The sequence below is a fragment of the Dermacentor silvarum genome, chromosome 2 (genome assembly GCF_013339745.2).
Source record: "Dermacentor silvarum isolate Dsil-2018 chromosome 2, BIME_Dsil_1.4, whole genome shotgun sequence".
NCBI classification, from domain to species: domain Eukaryota; kingdom Metazoa; phylum Arthropoda; class Arachnida; order Ixodida; family Ixodidae; genus Dermacentor; species Dermacentor silvarum.
This window is the reverse complement of record NC_051155.1, coordinates 141,832,509-141,853,844: the sequence shown is the minus strand read 5'-3', so window position 1 is coordinate 141,853,844 and position 21,336 is coordinate 141,832,509. Positions and strand designations below refer to the sequence as shown.

The following is a 21,336-nucleotide window of genomic DNA, read 5'->3' as shown; positions in this document are numbered from 1 at the left end:
GGGTAGGACCCAGTCTAGAGCATGCGGAGCGTGCTAGATTGTGATCTGTTGAGCTTATGATGGGGGGAGGGAAAACCTTGCCTATCCCTTTTGTAATGTGATGTGATTTCGTGAAAAGTAACTAGAGGATCACTGTGGAAGAGCTCTCCCGAACTCACCCGAGACACGGTCCCGTCGCGGCATATGAGACCTCGCACACGGTCGTGGGCTATCTCATTATGGTTCAGGTGACCCGGTAATAAGTCTGGTCCCATGTGTGCTGGGAACCAGACTATGTGATGAATGGTGTCTGAGGGGGGTCTGCCGTTGATAATCCTGGCTGCCTGTTTGGCTATCAATCCCGATGCGAACGCTCTAATTGCCGATCGAGAGTCCGTGTACACTGTAGTGCGTGTTGTGTCAAGTAATGCGAGAGCTATAGCAGCCTTTTCCGCCAAGTCGACCAACGAGGTCTTTAGCGAAGCTGCCGAGAGGAGATCTCCATACCCTGTTTATCTCCTTCACTAAGGAATGAATGGCTTTGTCGTCCAAATTTCTTAAGAGCCAGTTTGCGACTGCATCGGGCCTAGGGGGCAGACCTTCCATTTAGATTATGTAGCACTTCCTTGATCTCGGCTTCCAAGAAGGGAGCGTCCAGCTCTGGGGCAGGCGCGCCCTCATATCGAGGGTGGGAAGAACTTGAGCTTTGGTCAAGTGGAAGGTATTTGTTGGCTAGTTTCCTAAATATGGAGGCTTCCGAGATGTCCTCCATTAGCTCCTTATTAATAAGTCGGTCTATGGCTAGTCTCCGATTACCTTTGGATTGTCCATCATCTAGATGTTTGAAGAGGCTCCATTTACCTCCTTTGCGCATTTTTCGTCCGTTGCTGAGCAGGCGTCCCTCCATTGCTGTTTATTTAATTCGGAGCAATGCTCCTCAATGGGCCTATTGAGCTCGGCGATCTTTTTCCGCAGCCTCTGATTGAGTCTTTGTGTTTTCCATCTCTCGAGGAGAGAGCATTTATAGTGTTTTTTTTTTTTCACTATTCAGTACAAGCATGGTACCTAATTATACTGAAATAAATGTTCCTGTTGTAAATACATGCGTCATCGATACTTACTACAGATTTGTATTCGAAAAAGTTGATATTCGCACCTCAACTCTTTAGCACTTTCTTCGCTGCTGTCTCCTCTCTTTTGGAGGTACGTTTGAGGGGTGCTCTTCAAACCATCATGCTAGTGTCAGCATTCATTCTTTTGTGTCCCTTGAGGTTTATCGCTACTATGCTCTTTTCTTCCTTAGTATTGCCCATAATCTTTATGCGTGATCGCGTGAAAACACATTCTCTTATGCAGCATGATAAATGCTTTTCTTTTTCAAACCTTTTTGTCATAAGGGCTGTAACCATTGAGGGACTGCTGTTAGTTTTTATTAAGCCGTACACAGAACTAACATGTATTGCACAATATATGTACAGGGTCGTCCACTCTTGGGGTGAACACGGCTCAGCGTGGCTGCGCTCCGTGGAGTGCCAGAGCTTCCGGCACGGCCGCGCATCAAAGCGAAGCGGCACAGGCACACAGGGACCTAGGGGAGGTGCCTCGCGTCGTCTGCTACGGCGCTGGAGCGCGCGACTCTTGCTTTGCTGTGAGGTACACTTCACTATACACAGGCGACCGAGCACCCGAGGCGGCGTCGAGGGAAAGTGCGCTTCACTATTCACTAACTGGAGCATTTTGCCACTGGTTTTGTTTACAGCTTCTGAACAGCCTGCTTAGTCAATATGCATATACAGAAACAAGCTTCTCAGCACATAAACGACTTAGCATTCTTTGTAAGTGATGAGGGTAAAATAACAAAGTTATTCTTGTGCGCCATTTATTCTGGAAAAATTCATATGCATATTCTCACTAAAATTTAATGATTCGTTAATTGTGGCGTATACGTCCCGAAGCAACACATGATCTCTGCGTTACGCCATAGAGGTGGGCACCGGATACGTTTCGTGAAGTGGATACATTTGGTTGAGGAGTGGCTAAAACCTAACTATGAATACCGGCAAAGGAACACCAGCCACGGACAAGCCATGCTGTAGCCGTCGTGGGGAAGTCGCGGGCCTGTGTGTCAGCCGAACTTGGTCACGATGATTTAGCCGGCGGTCATTACGCCGGCCCAGTGTCGTCTGCCGACCGCTTGCTGGTGGTCGGCAAATGGGCTGGCCATTTGTAAAAGCCAAATCCGGCCCGATCCAGATGACTGAGGTTAGACCGTCTACTTTTAAACTGGCCATAGGCGTCGGCGTGATCTACCGCCGAGCTCATTTTTTTGCTTGGGTCGTGCTGCCCTCTCTTATCAGCTTACGATGCTCATACGCTGCTGCCAACAAATGCTCAACTAAGTGGCTAGTCGCTCACAAGTGAAAGATTCTGGGATGGCTAGTTTAACCGAAAGACACATTAAAAGCGCTCCTGATGGGTTCTCTGGATGGACTGCACCAACAGCTGTGGCAGTAAAATAAAATAGCACCAGCCTAATAAAGAGCGCGCAAACAATACCTCTCTGTTCTTTTACCCTCACAAAAAAAAAATGCTAAGTCATTTATGTGCTGAGAAGCTTGTTTCTGTTTATGCATATTGACTAAGCAGGCTGTTCATAAGCTGTAGACAAAACCAGCGGGGAAATGCTACAGTTAGTCAAGCGTGCTTTCCCTCGATGCCGCCTCGGGTGCTCAGTCGCCTGCATTTAGTGAAGTGTACCTCGCAGCAAAGCAACAGTGGCACGCTCCAGCGCTGTAGCAGACGACGCGAGGCACCTCCCCTAGGTCCCTCTGCGCCTCTGGCGCTCCGCGGAGCGCGGCCACGCTGAGCCGTGTTCACCCCAAGAGTGGACGACCCCGTACACCACTGGCCTGGTCAAGTGATCAGGATGTCTCCTTTTCAAACCACAGGACTCTTGGTATGAATCCTGTGGTTGCCATGATTTTGTATTTATTTTCTTTAACGGTTTACTTACTGGCCATTCGCACCAATTAAAGCAGCAGTAAGTAATGACACGCCAAGAGCAAGCTCAAGCGACAATATCAAGCCTAGCACTGGCGTCGATCTTTTGCCAGCGCTCATCGTCTCCATTACAATTAGTTGTTAAAACCTGCTGCTTGACAATATGCTTTATGCTCATTAATTGCTTGCATTGATGAAAACCCTGCAAAGTATCCTTCCTGTACTCTCATCATGTTAGTGCATAGTTAGCCAGGAAGGAGCTGCATCATTGTAATGACATAGTATCTCACAAAATGTCATGTCAACCTGCATTGAGACAATGCATAATTATTTCAGTCACGTTGTATTGCAACTTGAAACCTTGTCAGTCGTAGCATTGATGGTCTAGCATGGTAGACGTTGCAACTTGTTCCAGTTTTGGTCAACTGCATAATGTTGCAACTAGTATCTGTTTATGGAGGCTTAAATCACTTGGCTTTGGGCAGAGCTGTAAAACCGATTATTAACCCTTTCCATACGGAAAACCTGTTGAGCTTGTCCAGGAAGCACTTGCAAAAGACACAATGACCTCAACTCGTCCAGCGCTGTTGTAGGAGCATGCATTGCTTAGCTAGTTGGTTTAACACTTTCGTGACCGTGCCTATTCCCATCGACAGTATTTTCTTGATAGTACAAGTTCGAATTTTGGCGCTTCTCCGAGTGCTTTGGACAGCTAGCACCATCAAGCAGGTTAAACAGACTATTTTATCAGTTTCGGATTTGTGTTTCTTTTTTTCACCGCGCGGGGATTTTTAAAGCGCCTGCATAGTCGGGGTGACAAGCGCTCGTCGTTTGGCATCTACGTCGCGCGCGTCCGCTCCACGGAAACAGCGAGTTTCGACGGAGTCCGACGCATCTGGGCTCGAATTTGGGGATGATCGTAGCAGCAGAGACTCGGAAGGCGACTTCGATTCGTCGGATTTCAGTACGGACGATGAAAGTGCGGCAAACCGCCCCGGAACATCGATGGGTATCCGCCGTTGAGTTTTGCTTTCTTCTCGGACCGTGTTATCGCTGCCGCGCATCGACGTAAGGATTACTGGCGTGTTCTAAAGGTCACAGTTCTTATCTGCAAGGTGTAAACGTCGTTCGGACGGGATCATTTGCCGGCGGTCGCGCAGAGAGTCGAGTTTTGTCCACAAAGAAGACCGGGAGTGCACCTTGGAATCACGCTCCGGAGTGCTGCGTGTACCCGTGTGCCTCAAGAACTTTTCATATATCCCTTTTCTTGAAAATGTATATTTCGATTTCTTTAAATATTTTTTTTGTGCAAAGCACCATTGATGTTTTTATCGATCTTTCTCGTTCTTGATGCGATTTTTTTGTTTTGATAATTTTTTTCGTGGTGTTTTTAATAAATATGCTGTTTGAAATTAATACCATTGGAAAGATAATTTCTTCTTCTGCAATTTGATACCATACACTCCAACATGAATTATTTCCTGTGGCAGGAAAAAAAATAGCCAGACTACCCAAAAACTACCGATTTTCCCGCGGTCATGAAAGTGCTAATATAGGGTGCGATCGCGCAAACAGCTCGCTTTTCTGTTCCTCCGCTTGCCCTCTCTGGATTGATCAGAATTGTGATTGCGTCAGCGGCCGTCAGAGACAGCGGGGCGGTACAGCAGGTTTCCCACATTGTGACGTAGCAGTCACACCGAACGAGCGGAGAGCGAGCTGTTTGCGCGATCGCAGCCATGGCTTTTGAAGGTTAAAACAGCGCATGAAACAACACAAGAAACGAGAACACGCCACAAAGCGCTGAGCAAGTTTTTACTCAGGTGCTTCGTGGTGCGCGTTCTCTTTTCTTCAGTCGTCTTAAGCGCGCTGTTTTTACCCTCAAATGCTAGCACTGTTGCATTTCTGCTGCAGCCCTCAAGCCGATTTGAGCTCCTCCGTTAGTTTGTGCTTGTTGAAAACAGGTGGCAGAAAAAGCCTGTTTAAGAGTGAAGTTGCAAGCGTACCTTTTTTTGTTACATCACCAGCCGTCTAAGTATTTCAATATGGCATCCTTTGTGGGACAACCAAACGCTTTGAGATATGTTGAAAAGAAAGGAAAGGTGGTAATTTGGAAAGCTCAGCTTTTTCAAGTGAGCAATTTTAGGATGTTGAAACATGTAAATATGAAAAGCTGAAGCTTGTTCTGAAACACACCTGTGCAGTTTACCCTTCGTTATTGCAAAAAAAAAAAATGTATAAACTGCTATTCTAATACGAAAATTTCACATCTGATCAACTGAATCGTTTGCATGTGAAGAAACATTTTTAAATTCTCTCACTGCCCGTAAATGTTAAATACTTTTTATCTGTAGGGAAAGACGACAATTGGGACTGGGACGACAGCGATGGCGCTGACGAAGCTATGGAATTAGTGCCCCCGACACCACCCAGGAAGTCACGGTCCAGCAATGACGAATCCTGTTACAGCACCACAAAATAAGCAGCATGGTCCAGTTTTCTTTTGTACAGAGTAAAACGCATCTCCAGGATTTCACATTCTCAATGCGAAACGGTCACAAAAATTATGCCAGAACTAACACACTGCACATAAGCCTTTTGTAACTTTTTGGACATTTGTGTTTTAGTATGTTGAGAGAAAGTAACGGTGCTTGATATTTTTTACTATATTTTTCTACGGGGAAAGTCACTTGCTGCTACACGAAATTCCTCACATGTCATGCTACCAGGGTGCTTATTTGATGGCCAGCAAGTTAGGACTACAACTTTGTTTTGTAAAAAAGTGAGAAAAAAACAGTCACTCATATAATATTGTAAATAAAAAATATATTGTGAATAAAACATTTGTGTGCTTCTTTAGTGTTTTTTTTTTTTTTTCACTTGCTTTTCTTCAAGACTTCTTTGCTGAAGGGTAGATCACGAAGAGGGCCAGTTGACAAGCTGTAATCAGGGCACCCATGATATTTGGTGTCTGCAAAAAAAAAGAAGAAAAAAATGCAATCATAGACACTGTGTGAGTGAGGTCTTTTGCAGTGCTGAGTGGACCGGCAACATTAACCCTGGCATCCTTACAGATGGTGTGCACCGCCTGTAGGGGTGTCGCATAGTGGTGGATTTCAATCTCTGACAGTATAAGGAGTGCACCAAGGGCAACAGACGTACTGGACGGAAACTTTCTGTTTCGCAATGGACTGCAATTTTTGCCATGACAATGTCCATAAAGGAAATGCAGTCTAGTCTACAAGAATGGACATGTTTCCGATACAACCTTAAGAGATGGCCTGACATCGAGTGCACAATATTGCCAACCCGGCAGGAAAGCGGGCACCACTTGTCAAGTCATTGCTAAAGTAAGCTTACTGGTTTTTATGAAGGTTTGTTGTACAGGGGGCAAATTTTATATACACTTCACATATTAATTTTGCCACTAGTTATAGGCTTGGATGGCAGAACTAGGCATGATGGCCAAAAGATGATTAAGGAATTAAATGGATTGTTACATAAGAAAGGCATGAGAAAGCACTAGATATATAGTTTTCGCTCACAGGATAAGAGATCCTTAAAAACATCGGATCCCACGCTTGTGTGGGAATCAGGTATTGAGAGATGCTCACAGTGAAGTGGTAAAGTAAATGTCATGCAAACTTAACGCTAATAACCAAAATGCTTGCACAAAATGACTTAAGAAATGTTGTTTTACACAAAAAAAATTAACGTTAGACATAAGGGCAATCCAATGTTGAACCAAACGTAATGTGTTATATATATGGCTTTCATAGATTTGATTCAGTAGAGATAGCAGCAGTCATAGAGGCATTACGTAATCAAGGAGTACAGGAGGAATACGTGAACATCTTGCGGAATATCTACAAAGATTCCACAGCTAAACTGGTTCTCCACAAGTAGAAAATTGCCTATCAACAAAGGGGTCAGGCAAGGAGACACAATCTCTCCAATGCTATTCACTGCATGCTTAGAAGTATTCAAGCTCTTAGACTGGGAAGGCTTAGGAGTGAAGATCAACGGCGAATATCTCGGCAACCTTCGGGTTGCAGATGACATTGCCCTATTCAGCAACAATGGAGACGAATTACAACACGTGATTGAGGACCTTAACCGAGAAAGTATAAGAGTGGGGCTGAAAATTAATATGCAGAAGACAAAGATAATGTTCAATAGCCTGGCAAGGGAACAAGAATTCTGGATTGCCAGTCAGTCTCTAGAGTCTCCAAAGGAGTGCGTTTATCTAGGTCAATTAATCACAGGGGACTCTGATCATGAAAAGGAAATTTACAGAAGAATAAAATTGTACATGGGAATGGGACAGCAGGCAGCACCCAAAAAAAAAAAGCTTGCTAGTACCCTAGAATGTATTTTGCTCGCGAGAGGCCGATTCCTGCTCTAAATAGTCGCCTCAAATGCATATTATACAGGACTCAGTTTTCATTTTTGAATCATACCTTCACCTCTTTCTAAAACCGAGATATCAACAGTTGCCGCTTATATTATGTAAAAACAAAACTGCCAGTTTAGAAGTTTAAGGAACCCAATGCATGAAAAAGCATTTTTACATCAATGATCTCTCAATTCATGACCGTGACCATGTGAATTGATTATTTATGTCAATGCATTTGAATCCTGTGTGCAATCAAAACAAAACAAAAAAATATGCACACAAGGAGGCAACAAGAAGCACTGACTGCATCAGGCAAAGGGTGCAATGATATGTCGCACCAGTCTTCTTGTGTGTTCGAGTATTTCTGCATTCGTCAACGAGACTAGAGACACAAGCGGGTTATCGGCAATAGTTGCAAATTCAACATGCACACTTCATTACACAGCACGCAACAAAAGCACATGAATACGGCATCAGCCTGCACGAGCGTGCACAACATCTCTGTTTGCTGCGCTATGTACAGGTGCATGGCAGTCGCGAATCTTGCCACTATAGCTTCAAGAACCTTTGACAAAAACTATGCATAGGCCATAACTATAACAAAGAGATGATTGTAAGAGCAAAACCTATGTTCTGTGTCTTGCAGTGAGTAGACCATGAAGCAGAGCATATACCACTGGGCATACAAGTAGCAAAGAGCTACATGGGCTAGCGTTTCTTTTGGTACAAGCAGCATGTCCACCAAGCCAGAGACATCAAAACAGATAACGCACAAAGATATGCTCGTATTAGACATTGTAAAGGTATGGAGAGAAACAGGAAAGGTCAGCCAGAAAAAAGTAACGTTTGCTACCCTGCACAGGGGGAAGAGATTTAAAGTGAGGGGAAGGGAGAAGAATGAGTAGGCAAACAAACTTGAAACTCAAAATTCTGAGGAGGCCCACATCGCTGTTAAGTCGATCTCGAAGGCCTCTAGACCACAGGAAGTGAATGCACCCTGCCTATGGCGCACACATCCATTGTGACCTCTCCTAATTTCTTTTGTTCTGGCAGTGGCCATCTGTCCAGTATCTTTAGCGTGGTGCACAGCACCTGCCCCTCTATGCTACTATAACATGGAAGATAAAGAGAAGATGTGCCATTGTTTTACCACAAGCACTATAGAAATACAATAGTTACTGTGGCATTCTTTACCAAATGTTATTTTCAACCACAGCTGGGCAGCATTCAAGCAAACCTGACGTGGCAGGTTAGCTTTGCAACAGGAGCAGCAAGACACTGCAGTTCTTTATTTGCATTCCAATAAACAGAAGAATTAAGAAATCACACACTCCATTTGTTTATTAGCTGGAGGAGAAAAGCCAGGATTTTACTCTTGTTTTTGCTTTCAAACAGTCAGGGAAGCACTGCTGGTTAGATACGAACTTTAAAAAAATGCGAAGGCACCGGTCTTCCTGCCACGGTGTTTTTTTTTTTTTTTTTCATATAGCCGAGCACACCTTCTTGGTGCTCAGTGCCACTGAGTGCGAACTTCTCCAACATGACAAGTCGGCACTACAGCCATTGACCTGTATATGCTGTGTTTGGGCCAAATCACAATTTTGTCAGATCCAAAGATCAAATGTCACTTGCACTATTCACTCCATCCACATAGTATAACATTTACTTGTACCATCAGCACGAATAGAAATGCATAAAAGAAAAAATTGAAACACATCTCATGCATGACTACACAGAATGGAGAGTATATCTTAGTATATCTTAGTATAACTGCCACAGACTAGATTGCTGCAATGCAACATATTAGCGACTTCAGAATTAAAAAGATGTGCACAGGGTTAAACAGGCCCAAATGCATATACCTCGCCTGGCCCACAAGCTATGCCTTGGCCAGCCAACTCACCTCTGCTTAGAGATAGGGCCAGGCCTTGGCTAAAATTAGGCACCTTCATTTTAACTGGGCCCAGTGTATCATTTTAATGCGATTTAAAGGCCCCGTCTTGCAGAAAATCCGGTGTCGATGCCGGCATTGGCGTCCCGTGTGCAAAAATTGCCATACAGTGGAATCTCAACGATACGAATTTCACGGGGTCACGAAAAAAATTCGTATTAGCCGAAATTCGTATCATCGAAACAATTAAAACTAGCTAAATTAAAAAGTCCAGAGGTGAACTCACTCAGGCACACGTACGTAAAAAGCATTTACAGTATAGACCACTTATAACATAACCGTTTATAGTGTAGAACTGGCTACAACGCGGCCTTTTCCGACTCCCGTTCACCCTCCCATAGAACTCCATGTATAGCTTACAGTGCAGCCGCGTGAGACGAAATTGCTGCTTCCGCGGGAAAATCTCGCCGACAAGGGCGGTAGCGAGCACGAGGTGCGCCCACCGATAGGAGAGGAGATCAACGAGGGCGATGCCGAGGAGGAGCATGAGACGTGGAGCACGAGTCCAAGGGCGATAAAGTCGTCACCGCGCGCCGTATGTGCGAGTGAAAGCGGTGAAAGCACGCGGGGGACGAGCACCTTCACAGACAGCGAACGCACAGCGGAGAGCAAACGCGACTTCCGTTGCGCAAAAGGTCGTGGGGGCATGGGAGGGAGGGGGGGCGACACTGTGCTGCGGCGCCAGTATTTTGCAACCGAGCGCAATCTCCCCACGCGAAAGGAGCAATGCGGGAAGGGAGGGGGTGCCTGTGCCGGCTGTTGGTGGTGTCACGCGCACCGTATCTTGAAAGCGATCTCGACACGGCTCTGACCTTTGTATGCGCTGTGCTTACGCCGCTCAGTTTCCGTTGAAGCTGATAGACCGACCTTCGCTAGCTGCGGCGGCCGCGCCCCACGGCGCGGCCGCCGCAGCGAGCGAAGAGACAAAAAGAAAAGCACAAGAGCAACAAAAGCGCCACCGCTTCAAACTCCTTGCGCCAAGTCGCAGCTTCTGCGCTGTCTGGCGCCGCGTCCGCGCCTCCGCACCAAAAGAGAAAGGGAAAACGCGCGTTACTGCGCGCTGTTCTCTTTCGTGGCCGTCGGTGGGGCGGCGTTTATTCGTATCAACCGACGCGGGTCTAAAATTGATTCGTAACAACCGTTCTCTAGCACGTTGCAAAGTAATGGAGCTCGGCCGGGACCTCAGAAAATTCGTATCATCTGGAAATTCGTATTAGCCGTGATCGTATCATCGAGATTCCACTGTATATATTTAGGTATATGTATATGCCATGCCTTGCTATATGACATGCAGTATATGTGGGTTATATTGCCACACCATTCTATCACTAAAGTTGCTCACACCTTGTCTTACATTCTTGACAAAGTTATTCCTAGGAATTTTCCGAATAATAGCCCACAAACAAATGTCATGAAACAAAACACTGGCAGCGCATGCCTTTTATGTTAAATCTTCTCAGACTTAAATATTAAAAGTGTGACACAATAACAGAAACCTAAAAATGTAATTTTCTTGGCACGACTGTGCGGGATCGGCCCATGCAAGAGGCCGTGTTTCTATCAGAAAGCTCACCTTCGTGCATACATTTGCCGCCAGCGTTTCCCGGTAAACATTATGGTTACATAAGCTGCAGTTGCCGGGAAGCGTGAAAAGCAGTTGGGAATCTATCGCATTCCCCATTTAAAGGCGAAGTTTAAGCGTTCTCAAAATTTTTTAAAGCAAAGCTTTCTTTACCTCCCCCGCAGTGGGCTTGGTTTGGCATGGTTGATTTGGTATCTTGCTGGACACTCTGGCTTATACAGGGTGTCCCAGCTAACGTTAAGAAATTAAGAAAACTGGCACAATACACAATTGTGTGACCTGTACTGTGTACGGTCATCTGTCCTCTTCTACCACCAACATAATTTTTGGGTACTTATTACTTGACTAATTAGAAGAAAAAAAGAATTAGCAGGCATTAGCAGGGCACCTTATACAGCATGAAACTTTAGATCGACAAATTAGTGCCAGAAAGCGCACCTCTGTTCTGCATATTCAAACAATAAATCAATATAAAACTTGCATATTCATATTGTTACGGGCCGCCTCCTTGCATTTAAGGAAGACGACGATGACGAGGCCCCGTCACAATACACTGTATAATGTCAGCCCATAGGTAAAAAACAACACAGACCTCTTAATGGAATGCACAATATTCAACATATCTTCTTTTTCAAGTTTCTTATTAATTTGGGCCACACCATTTTTGAGCCACGGGGTACATGCCATTGTAGCACGAGAGGTATTAGAAGCCTCAAGTGTACATTTATATATGTGTCATACTTCCTTCATCCACGTGGTATTGCTGCATTGATGTCTCGCCCTGTGCCTTTCCCAGTGTATTGGTGTTTGCATTTTAGCATAGCTTGCGAATGAGGCAATGCATACACATAGACATTACATGACATTAATGTTGTGGCCTGTGCAGTGCATAAACATAAACACTGCATAAATTACATGTTGCGTAGGATGAAAATAAGACAATTGTAGGCACTGCATTTAGTTGTAAGCATTAATTGAAATAGTTAATTTAGCATTAACGATTTAAATTAAATCGCACATGTTAGACTCTATGTGAAGCTTTGCTTCACCAATTTTAGCTTGTGCCCTGGATCTGCATAAATATTTCTTTACATAATCACAGGAATTGTGCATCAAAGTGGCAATGTGCAAAGCAATAAGGTGAACTTGCTCTGAAAAGTACTGGTATACATGTGCTCTGAAGTGCAGTGCATACTATTTTGGGATCGTTCCTTGATTGCTTAACTGCCATGATAGGTGGCATTGAGGCCAAGCTCAAAGAGATGCATGCTTGGCAACCACGGTCACTACTATGCTGCAAAAATTACCTGCAAGTATCACATGTAAAAAGGTTACCTGCTATAATAGCGACTTCTGCACAGTGTCCTAATCTCCTCTGCAACACTTCCCTGAAACTGTATTTGCAAAGAAATTTCTTTAAATCTTGATCAGGTGTATAGTTATTTTCCCAAGAAATGCTGGGTAGTCCATTTATTGGGCATGCCCAATACAGGTGTGCAGGCCTAGAAATACAAGGAATGACCAGTTTGCCTGTTCATTCATGTGCATGGAGTGATGCTAAGGCAGCAACCAAGACACCACCAATGAACACTTATCTGCAAAATCATAATTTCCTTTTTAAACCAAGATTGCTAGAGCACTGAAAAAACTAAACAGATAGACAAAAACCAAAAACTTGGTATTGACCCTTTTCGCGGAGCAGTTTGTTTTAGACAAACGAGATGGCGCTTACTGCGGTGCGCCATACGTCTCCTTAGCGACCGCGCACGAATACGAAACCACTACCACTTCTACCTTGCTTCTGTGCGATAAGCTGTCGGAAATGCAACTGAGTTATCGCTATCGCACTGTGCTCCAATCATGCTAGATTGAATCATGTGGATTGAAGACGTGTGCAGTAGTTGGCTGCAAAAATAGTGACTGGCATGTTAAGGAATGAAATGAATATGTGTGGCCAAGTTCACGGACCGCTGCTGCAACTGTCCAAACGTGTTACCGGCACTTCCAGATGTACGGATTTCCTTGAGGATACAGAAATTTGCTCATCTGCCAGCATTGTATCGCTAACCTTCAAAGGAAGGGCTTCAGCCCCAGAACGTCGGCAAGAGTGAGTACCACTCGTTAAACAATGACAAAAAGGAGTAGCGCCGCTTTCTGTCATAGTAAGTTTCGCACACGTTATCTATACACATCTATCCCAAATGGCAGGAAAACTTACGCCCACTCTATCGCTGACGTATCAAGAATAAGTGAATGGGTGCACACTTGGATATATGCGCACTGTATACGCAGAATAAATGACGGACTTCACCTATGGCGCACGAATGGTCGAAGCTGAATGTTCCGTGATGGTCCACAAGAGTAAGCGAGTTACTAGCTGTAATATATATTTGCTACAAGGTACCAAATGTACAAAACAGCTACGTTTCAAGCCTTGTACGCAGCAAGAAAAAATCTATCGGAACTGAGCACACCCGTGAGCGATTAGGCAGAAAATAATCAGATAGTGGCCGTACCGAGGAACTTCACTGAGTCAGAAACTGACAAGCCGCTGCTTCAAAATATTTGCCAAATAAATTACAAAGAGCAAAACACACTAATCCTGATTCAATTCATGAGCGGAATGTTTGGAATAGCTTGGAATACATATTTAGCCTCGCTTTTAGAACAAGCACCATATACGCTGCTTGCGCTGTTTGGACATAGGTTAATCAGCTCCGAAAGCGCTTTTGCATGTCCTCTGACGCTGTGATCAAAGCTTTGTGTCGTTCACCCAGTCACCGTCTACGATATCTCCCAAAACAGAGGTTTTCTAAGCCGTTCCGGCGTCATACACTTCCATTGTAAACAAGGAGGCAATAGAGGCAGTTGAGGCAAACAATGGACGCGTCACCACAAGATCAAACATGGCAGCGCCCACGGGATTGCCGCGAAAAGGGTCAATAGGGACCGAGGTTAGGTCCACTATAACAATGCGTGAGTCGGCAAGTGAAAGAACAAGGAATTATTCAGGCCGATGACAGGAGAAGAAGAGACTATATTTTATTCTTCTTATCTTTTTCTAACCTCGCAGCATGCAGCATGAGGAACGAGGCACATGCCCATGCACTTGAGTGCGCCATAAATAAAAGGCGACTGATGAAGATGACGATAGCCGCTAGAGGGCTATCGTCCCCCCTTTTAGGAGAAGCACAGCGCAGAGCCCAAGAAACGGCCTTTGGAGTCAGGCATTCGCGTAAATCCTTTGTTTCTGCGGTGGTGAAGTGATTAAAAGTGCACAATGCTGGCAAGGTCACCAGGTAGGCGGGTTTGACTCTGTTAGCCACGACTTCTTCAGGTCCGTCCGTTGAGCTCGATGGTGACAGTTTTTTCTGCCCGGCTGAGCACCTTGAAAGAGCCGTCGTAGGGAGGTGTAAGGGAAGGTCGGATGCCTTCACGCTGGGCGAAAACGTGGCTCGCTGTAGTCATGTCGTTGTTGACGAAAACGCCAGTCGACGATGCATCCCGGCTAGGGCAAGGACGCAGGCGTGAAAAGAGGAAGCGGAGCTGTTGAACGTAACTGTCTGGATCGGGCGTGGCGACAGAAGCTGGCGTGAAAAATTCACCAGGCATACGCAACGTTGAGCCATAGACCAACTCTACAGTTGTGCAGCCGAGGTCCTCCTTGAAAGACACGCGCACGCCAAGCAGGACGAGCCCAAGAAGCACGAGCCTGGCGAGCCATCAAGGCGGTTTTAGGTTGACGATGAAGGTGTTCGACCATTCCATTGGCCGATGGGTAGTAAGCGGTAGTATGGACATGGCAGACACCAAGCAGGCACATGAGTTCGCGGAAGAGATCGCATTCAAACTGTCGGCCGCGATCGGTGGTAACAATGCTGGGGCATGCGAAGCACGAGATCCAGCCACTGACAAACGCGGAAGCCACGGTAAATGCCGTTACGTCTGTGAGAGGAATGCCTCAGACCAGCAGGTATAACAGTCCACACAAGTGAGGATGTAGAGAGCACCCTTGGATGGTGGGAGTGAGCCAACGATATCTATGTGAACGTGATCGAACCGAGCGTCGGGTGGGCGAAAGTAATGAATTGGCGATTTCGTGCATTGTGTTGTCTTGGAGCGTTGACAGTTAAGGCATTCACGCGCCCAGCAGCGCACATCAGAGTTCACCCTCGGCCATACAAAGCGGGTCGTAATGACACACTGTGTAGCACGAACTCCGGGATGACTTGTGCCATGACGCTTGTCGAATATTTGACGGCGGAGCCGGAGTGGGACAAACAGACGTGTTCGACCCCGTGACACGTCGCAAGCGATGGTGCCCGAAGAAAATGGAAGGGGAACGTAGGACAGCGCCAGTGACGTGGTGGATGAACGGATGTCCCAAAGTTCGACGTCTGTAAGTTGCGCTGCGGCGATTTCTTCGAAGTCAAGTGTGGGCGTTGATATTGCGTCGATATGGGAGAGAGAATCTGCGGCCGCGTTGACTGGGCCTTCAATGTATCGAACGTCCACGGTGAATTCAGAGATAAAGTTGAGGCGCCGTATTTCTTGTGCAGTAGAAGCGTTGTAGTTACAGAGAAAACCGAATGACAAAGGCTTGTGGTCCGTAAGAACGTGAAAGCTTGAGCCTTCCAGCAGGTGTCGGAAATGTCTATACCTCCAGCAGCTCACGACCGAACGTGCTCTATCGCGTTTCTCCAGGTTTCAGTTTCTGCGAGAAAAACCCGAGTGGGTACCAGGAGTTGCGCTGGAACTGCTGTAACACCGTGCCGACAGCCGTACTAGATGCATCGGTGATGAGGCGCATTTGTGCAACGTGCAGAGGATGCACCAGCAGTGTGGCATCCGCCAATGCGTTTTTGGCAGCTTGGAAGGACGCTTTGGCATTAGGCGACCGCGTCTAAGTCTCGCGTGCACACGAAAGAAAAGCAAGGAGGAAGCACGCCTTCTCTCGTTGTGCTCGAGGCACCGGCGAGGGAGCGAGGAGGGAGGGATAGCGGGCAGCGTTGTACTGTACTCTGGCATCAACTGCGTACTGCGCGGCAGCGCCCGGTCGCGCGGGTCGTATCTAGAAAGCAATCTGCGTTGGGGCAGAGTCTAGGCAGTGTAGGTGTGTCGACGGCTCTTAGCTTTGTGCCTGCTGTGTGTTCTCAGCGCTTAGTTTGCGTTCAAGCGATAGACAACAGCATGAAGGTCACTTCGCTTGCTTCTGCAACGGCACTTCCACACACCGCCAGCGTTTGACAGAGCGTGTCCGCACTCATCGAGTGTGATGTGTCACAGGGTCTGCCAGTGCATCGGCAGCATCAAGTGGAAAAGGAGAGTGCTGGCTTGGCGGGCTAGGCCAGCTGCAGCAAGCGGCAGGATCAGGTTTGAATGAAGGGAGCGAGAAATGTCACACCCGCGGCGGCAAGACCGCCGGGTCGAGGGATGCAGTCCCGCCTCGCACACGTGCGCTCGCTTCGCAATCTGTTGCGGCGGATAAGGTGCTTCCGGTTGCTGCTCGTGCAAAAATGACAAAATTTGGGGCGAAATCTCTAGGCTGTCGGCGAGGAAAATTTGTTACTTCGAGGGGGTCTCCCGCTGCCACTTCGTTACGTAGAGGTCTCAAATACGTGAGCCTCTATGGAGTAACGGCGAGGAATAGAAAAACTTCGTTATATCCAGGAATTCGTTATATGGAGGTTCGCTATAAGCAGGTATAACTGTATAAAGAAGGGGTGTGGGTGAAAATCAAATTTAAGATGAGGGATTGAGTATCAATCTATCAATCCTGCAGGCACTAAAGTAGGTTGAAGGCCAACTGCAACAAAAATGTTGGGCCACACAAGAAGCCTAGTTTCAAGTAGTGCAGACTTAAAATAGCCTCTATGCAAACTGTTGCAATTTAATATGACTGAATGCATCGCAAAATAGATGCTTTTGATACAGATACTGACAAGACCACTGCCATTACTGGTCGCCAGGAATGATGCAGAACCAAGAACGTTGACAATGAGTGTGGGGCATCAGCAGCACCTGCACTAGGGCATGCAGAAAGTCTTGGAGGTCATGGTCTAGAATTGGCATCATTTCTGTTAACCACCGGGTGCAAAAGTCATTTGCTTAGGTGTTACTTAATAGATGTTGATAAGAAAATTAGGTAATTACCAGTCTCGTGGCTTTGCCAAGCTTGCTTCAATATACCTACAATACTCATTTCTAAACAATAGAGAGTTTTTGAATTGGCGCTCCAAGATGTTGGGACCCCAAGCCATTGGTTGCTCTTGGGTTTGGAGGGGCATCAGAATTGGGACAAGGGCAGCATTGCGTTGTGCGCTCGGGATGCCACAGTGGCGAAAATATAAGGCGTTTGAAAGTAAAAAAACAAGAGTCTTTTTACTAGTGAAATCTAAAGGAATGTATTTTTAATTTTAAAAAAAGGCTTGGAAAGGTTCGTAATAAAAATAATGACTATGTTATTATTTGTATGACTTGGTGCTGCCATTTTTAAGCCAAAGGGGTTTGAGGTGGTCAAAGAACAATGACCCAAGCACAGCTAGCGTCTTCTTGCATGGCCCTGAGTCTCTTGCCTCTTAAAAATGCAGAATATCACCCAGAACACGGCAAGTTTGCTTTGCAACCAACTTGACTGAGCCATACGAGATTTGGATAGCTGGGCTCATATGTCTCTCTTGGCTATTACGCGTCTGCCAGTCGTCCGCCCGAGCCACCCAACGCGGCTTGGGAACCCACACTATTTCTCGAGTTTAGGGTCTTTGGGTTGGCTCGAACGCAATGACCCAAGGCTGCCTCACATTCAGCGCATGCTCAGTTGTGGCCTGCTATCTTCTTGGGGCCCCAAGGCAATTGGGACCCCAATTTCAAAACTCTCTAATTTAGCCAAAGTAAAATTTCCTTCCAGTTGAACTTCTTTCTTTTTAATAGGAAATGGGTTTGACTGCTCAGCAGTGGTGTGGCAAATCCATTTCCAAGGCTAGAGGTATGGTAATTGCCAGCAGCAATGCATCATTTTAAGTTTACCTGTGCAGTAACAGCACACAGTGGAAAGAACTAAAATATTGACAAAAATGTGGTTTTGTCTACATGCAAGATTCAATTCAGTAAGTCATTTCAAAATTAGTAATGCTACATAACTAAGCGTAGGCGAACATCTGCTGAGCTCACGAGAGTACGAATGTGAGCGATAAGTAAACAGCCTCCACTAACAGCACAGTCGTGTCTCTTGCCATTACAAAACAAAGGAAATCCACAACTAACAGCTTGTCAAAGGACGGTTGGACTCGTGTATTTTAATCACAGTAAGACTCATCAAAGATAGGCAGCATCTTTGACATTTCACTCCAGAAAAAAAGAAAACTTGTCGCAGTAGCAGCACCAGTTAATTCTGCCTAATCATATTGAAGTATGCATGCGGCAACTAAAACATGTTGCCTCATACAGTTTATGATGGTCCTCTAAGAATGATGGGGGAGTCAAAAACTTAGAAAGGATAGAATTATAGTAACCATCATGCAGGATTATCATTGTTACTTTCTTTTTTTTCTTTTTTTCTAAAAATTTCGAGAGCAAGGCGAAGCTCCGCATCTGCCACTTGGGATCACTATTTGCACCTGAGATCATTGTGTTTTGGAATCAACTTCTTAACTCTGAACATGTACTAGTTAACAGCCTTAATGAAAGCGTCTCACAGAAGGTACATGACCTCCCTTCAGAAAGTGGTAGACTTAGGTATTTGGCATTCTATACAAGAGGAGAGCACTAGCTAGGAAAACTGATTTCAGCATGCTCGCAAAGCTTTCAGATTATCAATGCCTTGGACCAGAAGTTTAGTTTGGCAAATACAACCGTTGCATAAAATGGTCACACGCTTACGTCTAGAGCGCCAAAAGCAAACAACTCTTTGCAGTTTATATACAGTCTGCTGAATGTAAAACACAATGAAAGTTGCAGACAATGAAGAACATACAGCCTATGAAAATTTTAGACAACAATGAAGCGGCTGGTTGCCTGCACAAAGTTACAAGAAGAAAAAGGATAAGTGGTACTCACATAAATGAATGCATCTTCACAAATAAAGCCATACAGTGTCCACAGGCTTGACACAACAAATGCAGACAGGATGAGTGGGAACGGGAGAGTTTCAACACTTTGTGTCCGGACCACGTGAAGCTGCAGCGTCAACAGAATATTTAAGGAATGCAGTTGAAATCCTAAGCAACGAGCACTTTCCAAGATGCACTTACCAAGCTGGACAGAGGTGATGCAAAGAACAAAAATGCTGCAATACAGCCCATCATCCCCACAACAGCCAGAGCAACGTCTTTGTCATTGATCAAATAGGTGACCTCATAATAGACTCCGGCCAGCACAACAAGAAGGACTAAAATCTTCCAGTTCAAGGAGCCCTGTGAGTGGTGAGAGACAAAAAATAAAAAAAAATAAAACCTTTATTATTAACTACACTAATGAGGAAAACTACAATCATGCTACATTCATGCTATGGCTGGAAGAAAAGTGCCAGAAAATTGTAATTATACGTCACGAATGGCTATATAGAACAATAGCAGGGTGGCCACACACGCACATTCAAAGAGCTTCAATACAACTAATATCGCTACACGCGTGTGGTATTTGGTTGTTTGAACGAGGCGCGCGGGCGCCTAGACGAAGAAGACGAACTGCTCTGGGCTCTCGAGCTATCGGCTGATCTGGCCAGCGCTGCAGCTATCTTTTGTAAATATACTTGTAAATAGTCTCCTGTCCTTAATTCTTCGTTTGCGTAACATTTTGGTGGAGCGTGCCGTTCCCCGTCCTCGCCACGGAGCTCCGCAGCGGCCGCACCGTCCAGCTTTCCGCCATGGCTCCCGGTGACGACAACTCGTCTGCTGCTTCTACTGCAACTCCAACCACAACGTACGTCACGGTTGCCACTCCCCGCGATCCTGGCTTATTCTCCGGCCAAGATAATGTTGACGTTGATGACTGGCTATGCATGTATGAGCTTGTTAGCCGAAACAACCACTGGGACCCTACCATAATGCTAGCTAATGTCCTATTCTACTTGGGCGGAACACCTCGTGTCTGGTTCCGGACACACGAGGAGGAGATCTCTAGCTGGGACGCTTTCAAGGAGAAGCTCCGCGACCTCTTTGGCAATCCGACCGGTCGGCAGCAGGCTGCAAGAAAAGAGCTTGCTACACGCGTACAGTCTGCCACTGAATCGTATGTCTCGTACATACAAGACGTGCTAGCTCTTTGCCGGAAGGTCGACGAGAACATGGTCGAAGTTGACAAGGTTGGCCACGTTCTCAAGGGGATCGCGGACGACGCCTTCAACTTGTTGATCTTTAACAATGTGTCTACCATCGACGTCATTGTCAAGGAATGCCGCCGCTTTGAGCTCGCCAAAAGCCGTCGCGTCATTCCACAGTTCTCCCGGCTCCCTAACACGGCTGCGACGTCGTCCTGCGTCGCCCTTACCGCTTCACCCCCCTCCAATGAGACCGTCACGCGTATTGTTCGCCGCGAGCTCGAGGCTGCCAGTCCTGCCACGTTCCTTCCGCGCCCACTTGACCCCACCATTGACCAACCAGCCCCAGCGATCTCCCTCATTCAGGAGGTTGTGCGGCAAGAGTTTGCCAACCTCGGTTTTCCTGCTGCCTGCTCCATCTCCCGAGCTGACGCCCGATTGGTGCCGACAGCTGCGCCTCCCAGTGATCTGTATTCCCGTCCCAGATACCGCAACCCTTCAGAGTGGAGAACTCCGGACGACAAGCCCATTTGCTTTCGTTGCCACCGCATTGGCCACGTCGCTCGCCACTGCCGCACCTCCTGGACATCGCCGTATTCGAGCTACTTTTCCCCGCCTCCTCGCCCATTTGCCGACCCTCGCCCCTACTCGCCTCGCCGTATGCCTACTAGCTCTCACGTATCCGTCGATGACAGTCGTCCCACTCGCTCGCCGTCACCTCAGCGCCGTCGGTCCCCGTCGCCCCAGCCACGCCGCTATTCGTCGCCGACCAATTATGGACCCTCCCGGACGGAAAACTAGGCCATGCAGCTCTTGGAGGTAGTGCTGCATCACGTTCGTCCTGTCCAAATCCTCCGTTGACGCTCCTCACGAACACGAACCTAATTGAAGTAGATGTAGACGGTGTCCCGTTGACGGCATTGATTGATACTGGAGCCCAAGTGTCCATAATGAGCGCTAACCTATGTCGTCGCCTCAAAAAGTTCTTACGCCTGCCGTCACTCGAGCCGTCCGCGTCGTCAATGGCGCCACTGTTGCCGTCTGTGGTATGTGCACTGCTCGCGTAGGAATTGCTGGCCGCCAAGTTCCCGTCCTGTTCTCCGTGCTGACCCGTTGCCCTCATGACCTAATCTTCGGGCTCGACTTTCTGACGACGCATTCTGCCCTCATCGACT

At 46.5% G+C, this 21,336-nt stretch overlaps 2 protein-coding genes across 2 annotated transcripts in view; one reads left to right on the top strand and one right to left on the bottom strand.

Annotated features, from left to right (window-relative positions):
• Positions 1–5,505, top strand: part of LOC119441873 (uncharacterized) — a 47,995-nt gene extending 42,490 nt beyond the window's left edge. The window contains exon 12 of the mRNA XM_049661680.1: positions 5,331–5,505. Within this exon, the coding sequence (XP_049517637.1) occupies positions 5,331–5,458 (128 nt within the window). The 3' untranslated portion in view covers positions 5,459–5,505. The remainder of the gene's footprint in view (positions 1–5,330) is intronic.
• Positions 5,506–5,801: 296 nt separating this feature from the next.
• Positions 5,802–21,336, bottom strand: part of LOC119441874 (sugar transporter SWEET1-like) — a 32,984-nt gene continuing 17,449 nt past the window's right edge. Inside the window, exons 4-6 of the mRNA XM_037706512.2 lie at positions 19,155–19,316; positions 18,961–19,080; positions 5,802–5,947 (exon numbers count right to left, since the gene is read on the bottom strand). Coding sequence (XP_037562440.1) covers positions 5,867–5,947; positions 18,961–19,080; positions 19,155–19,316 — 363 coding nt within the window. The 3' untranslated portion in view covers positions 5,802–5,866. The remainder of the gene's footprint in view (positions 5,948–18,960; positions 19,081–19,154; positions 19,317–21,336) is intronic.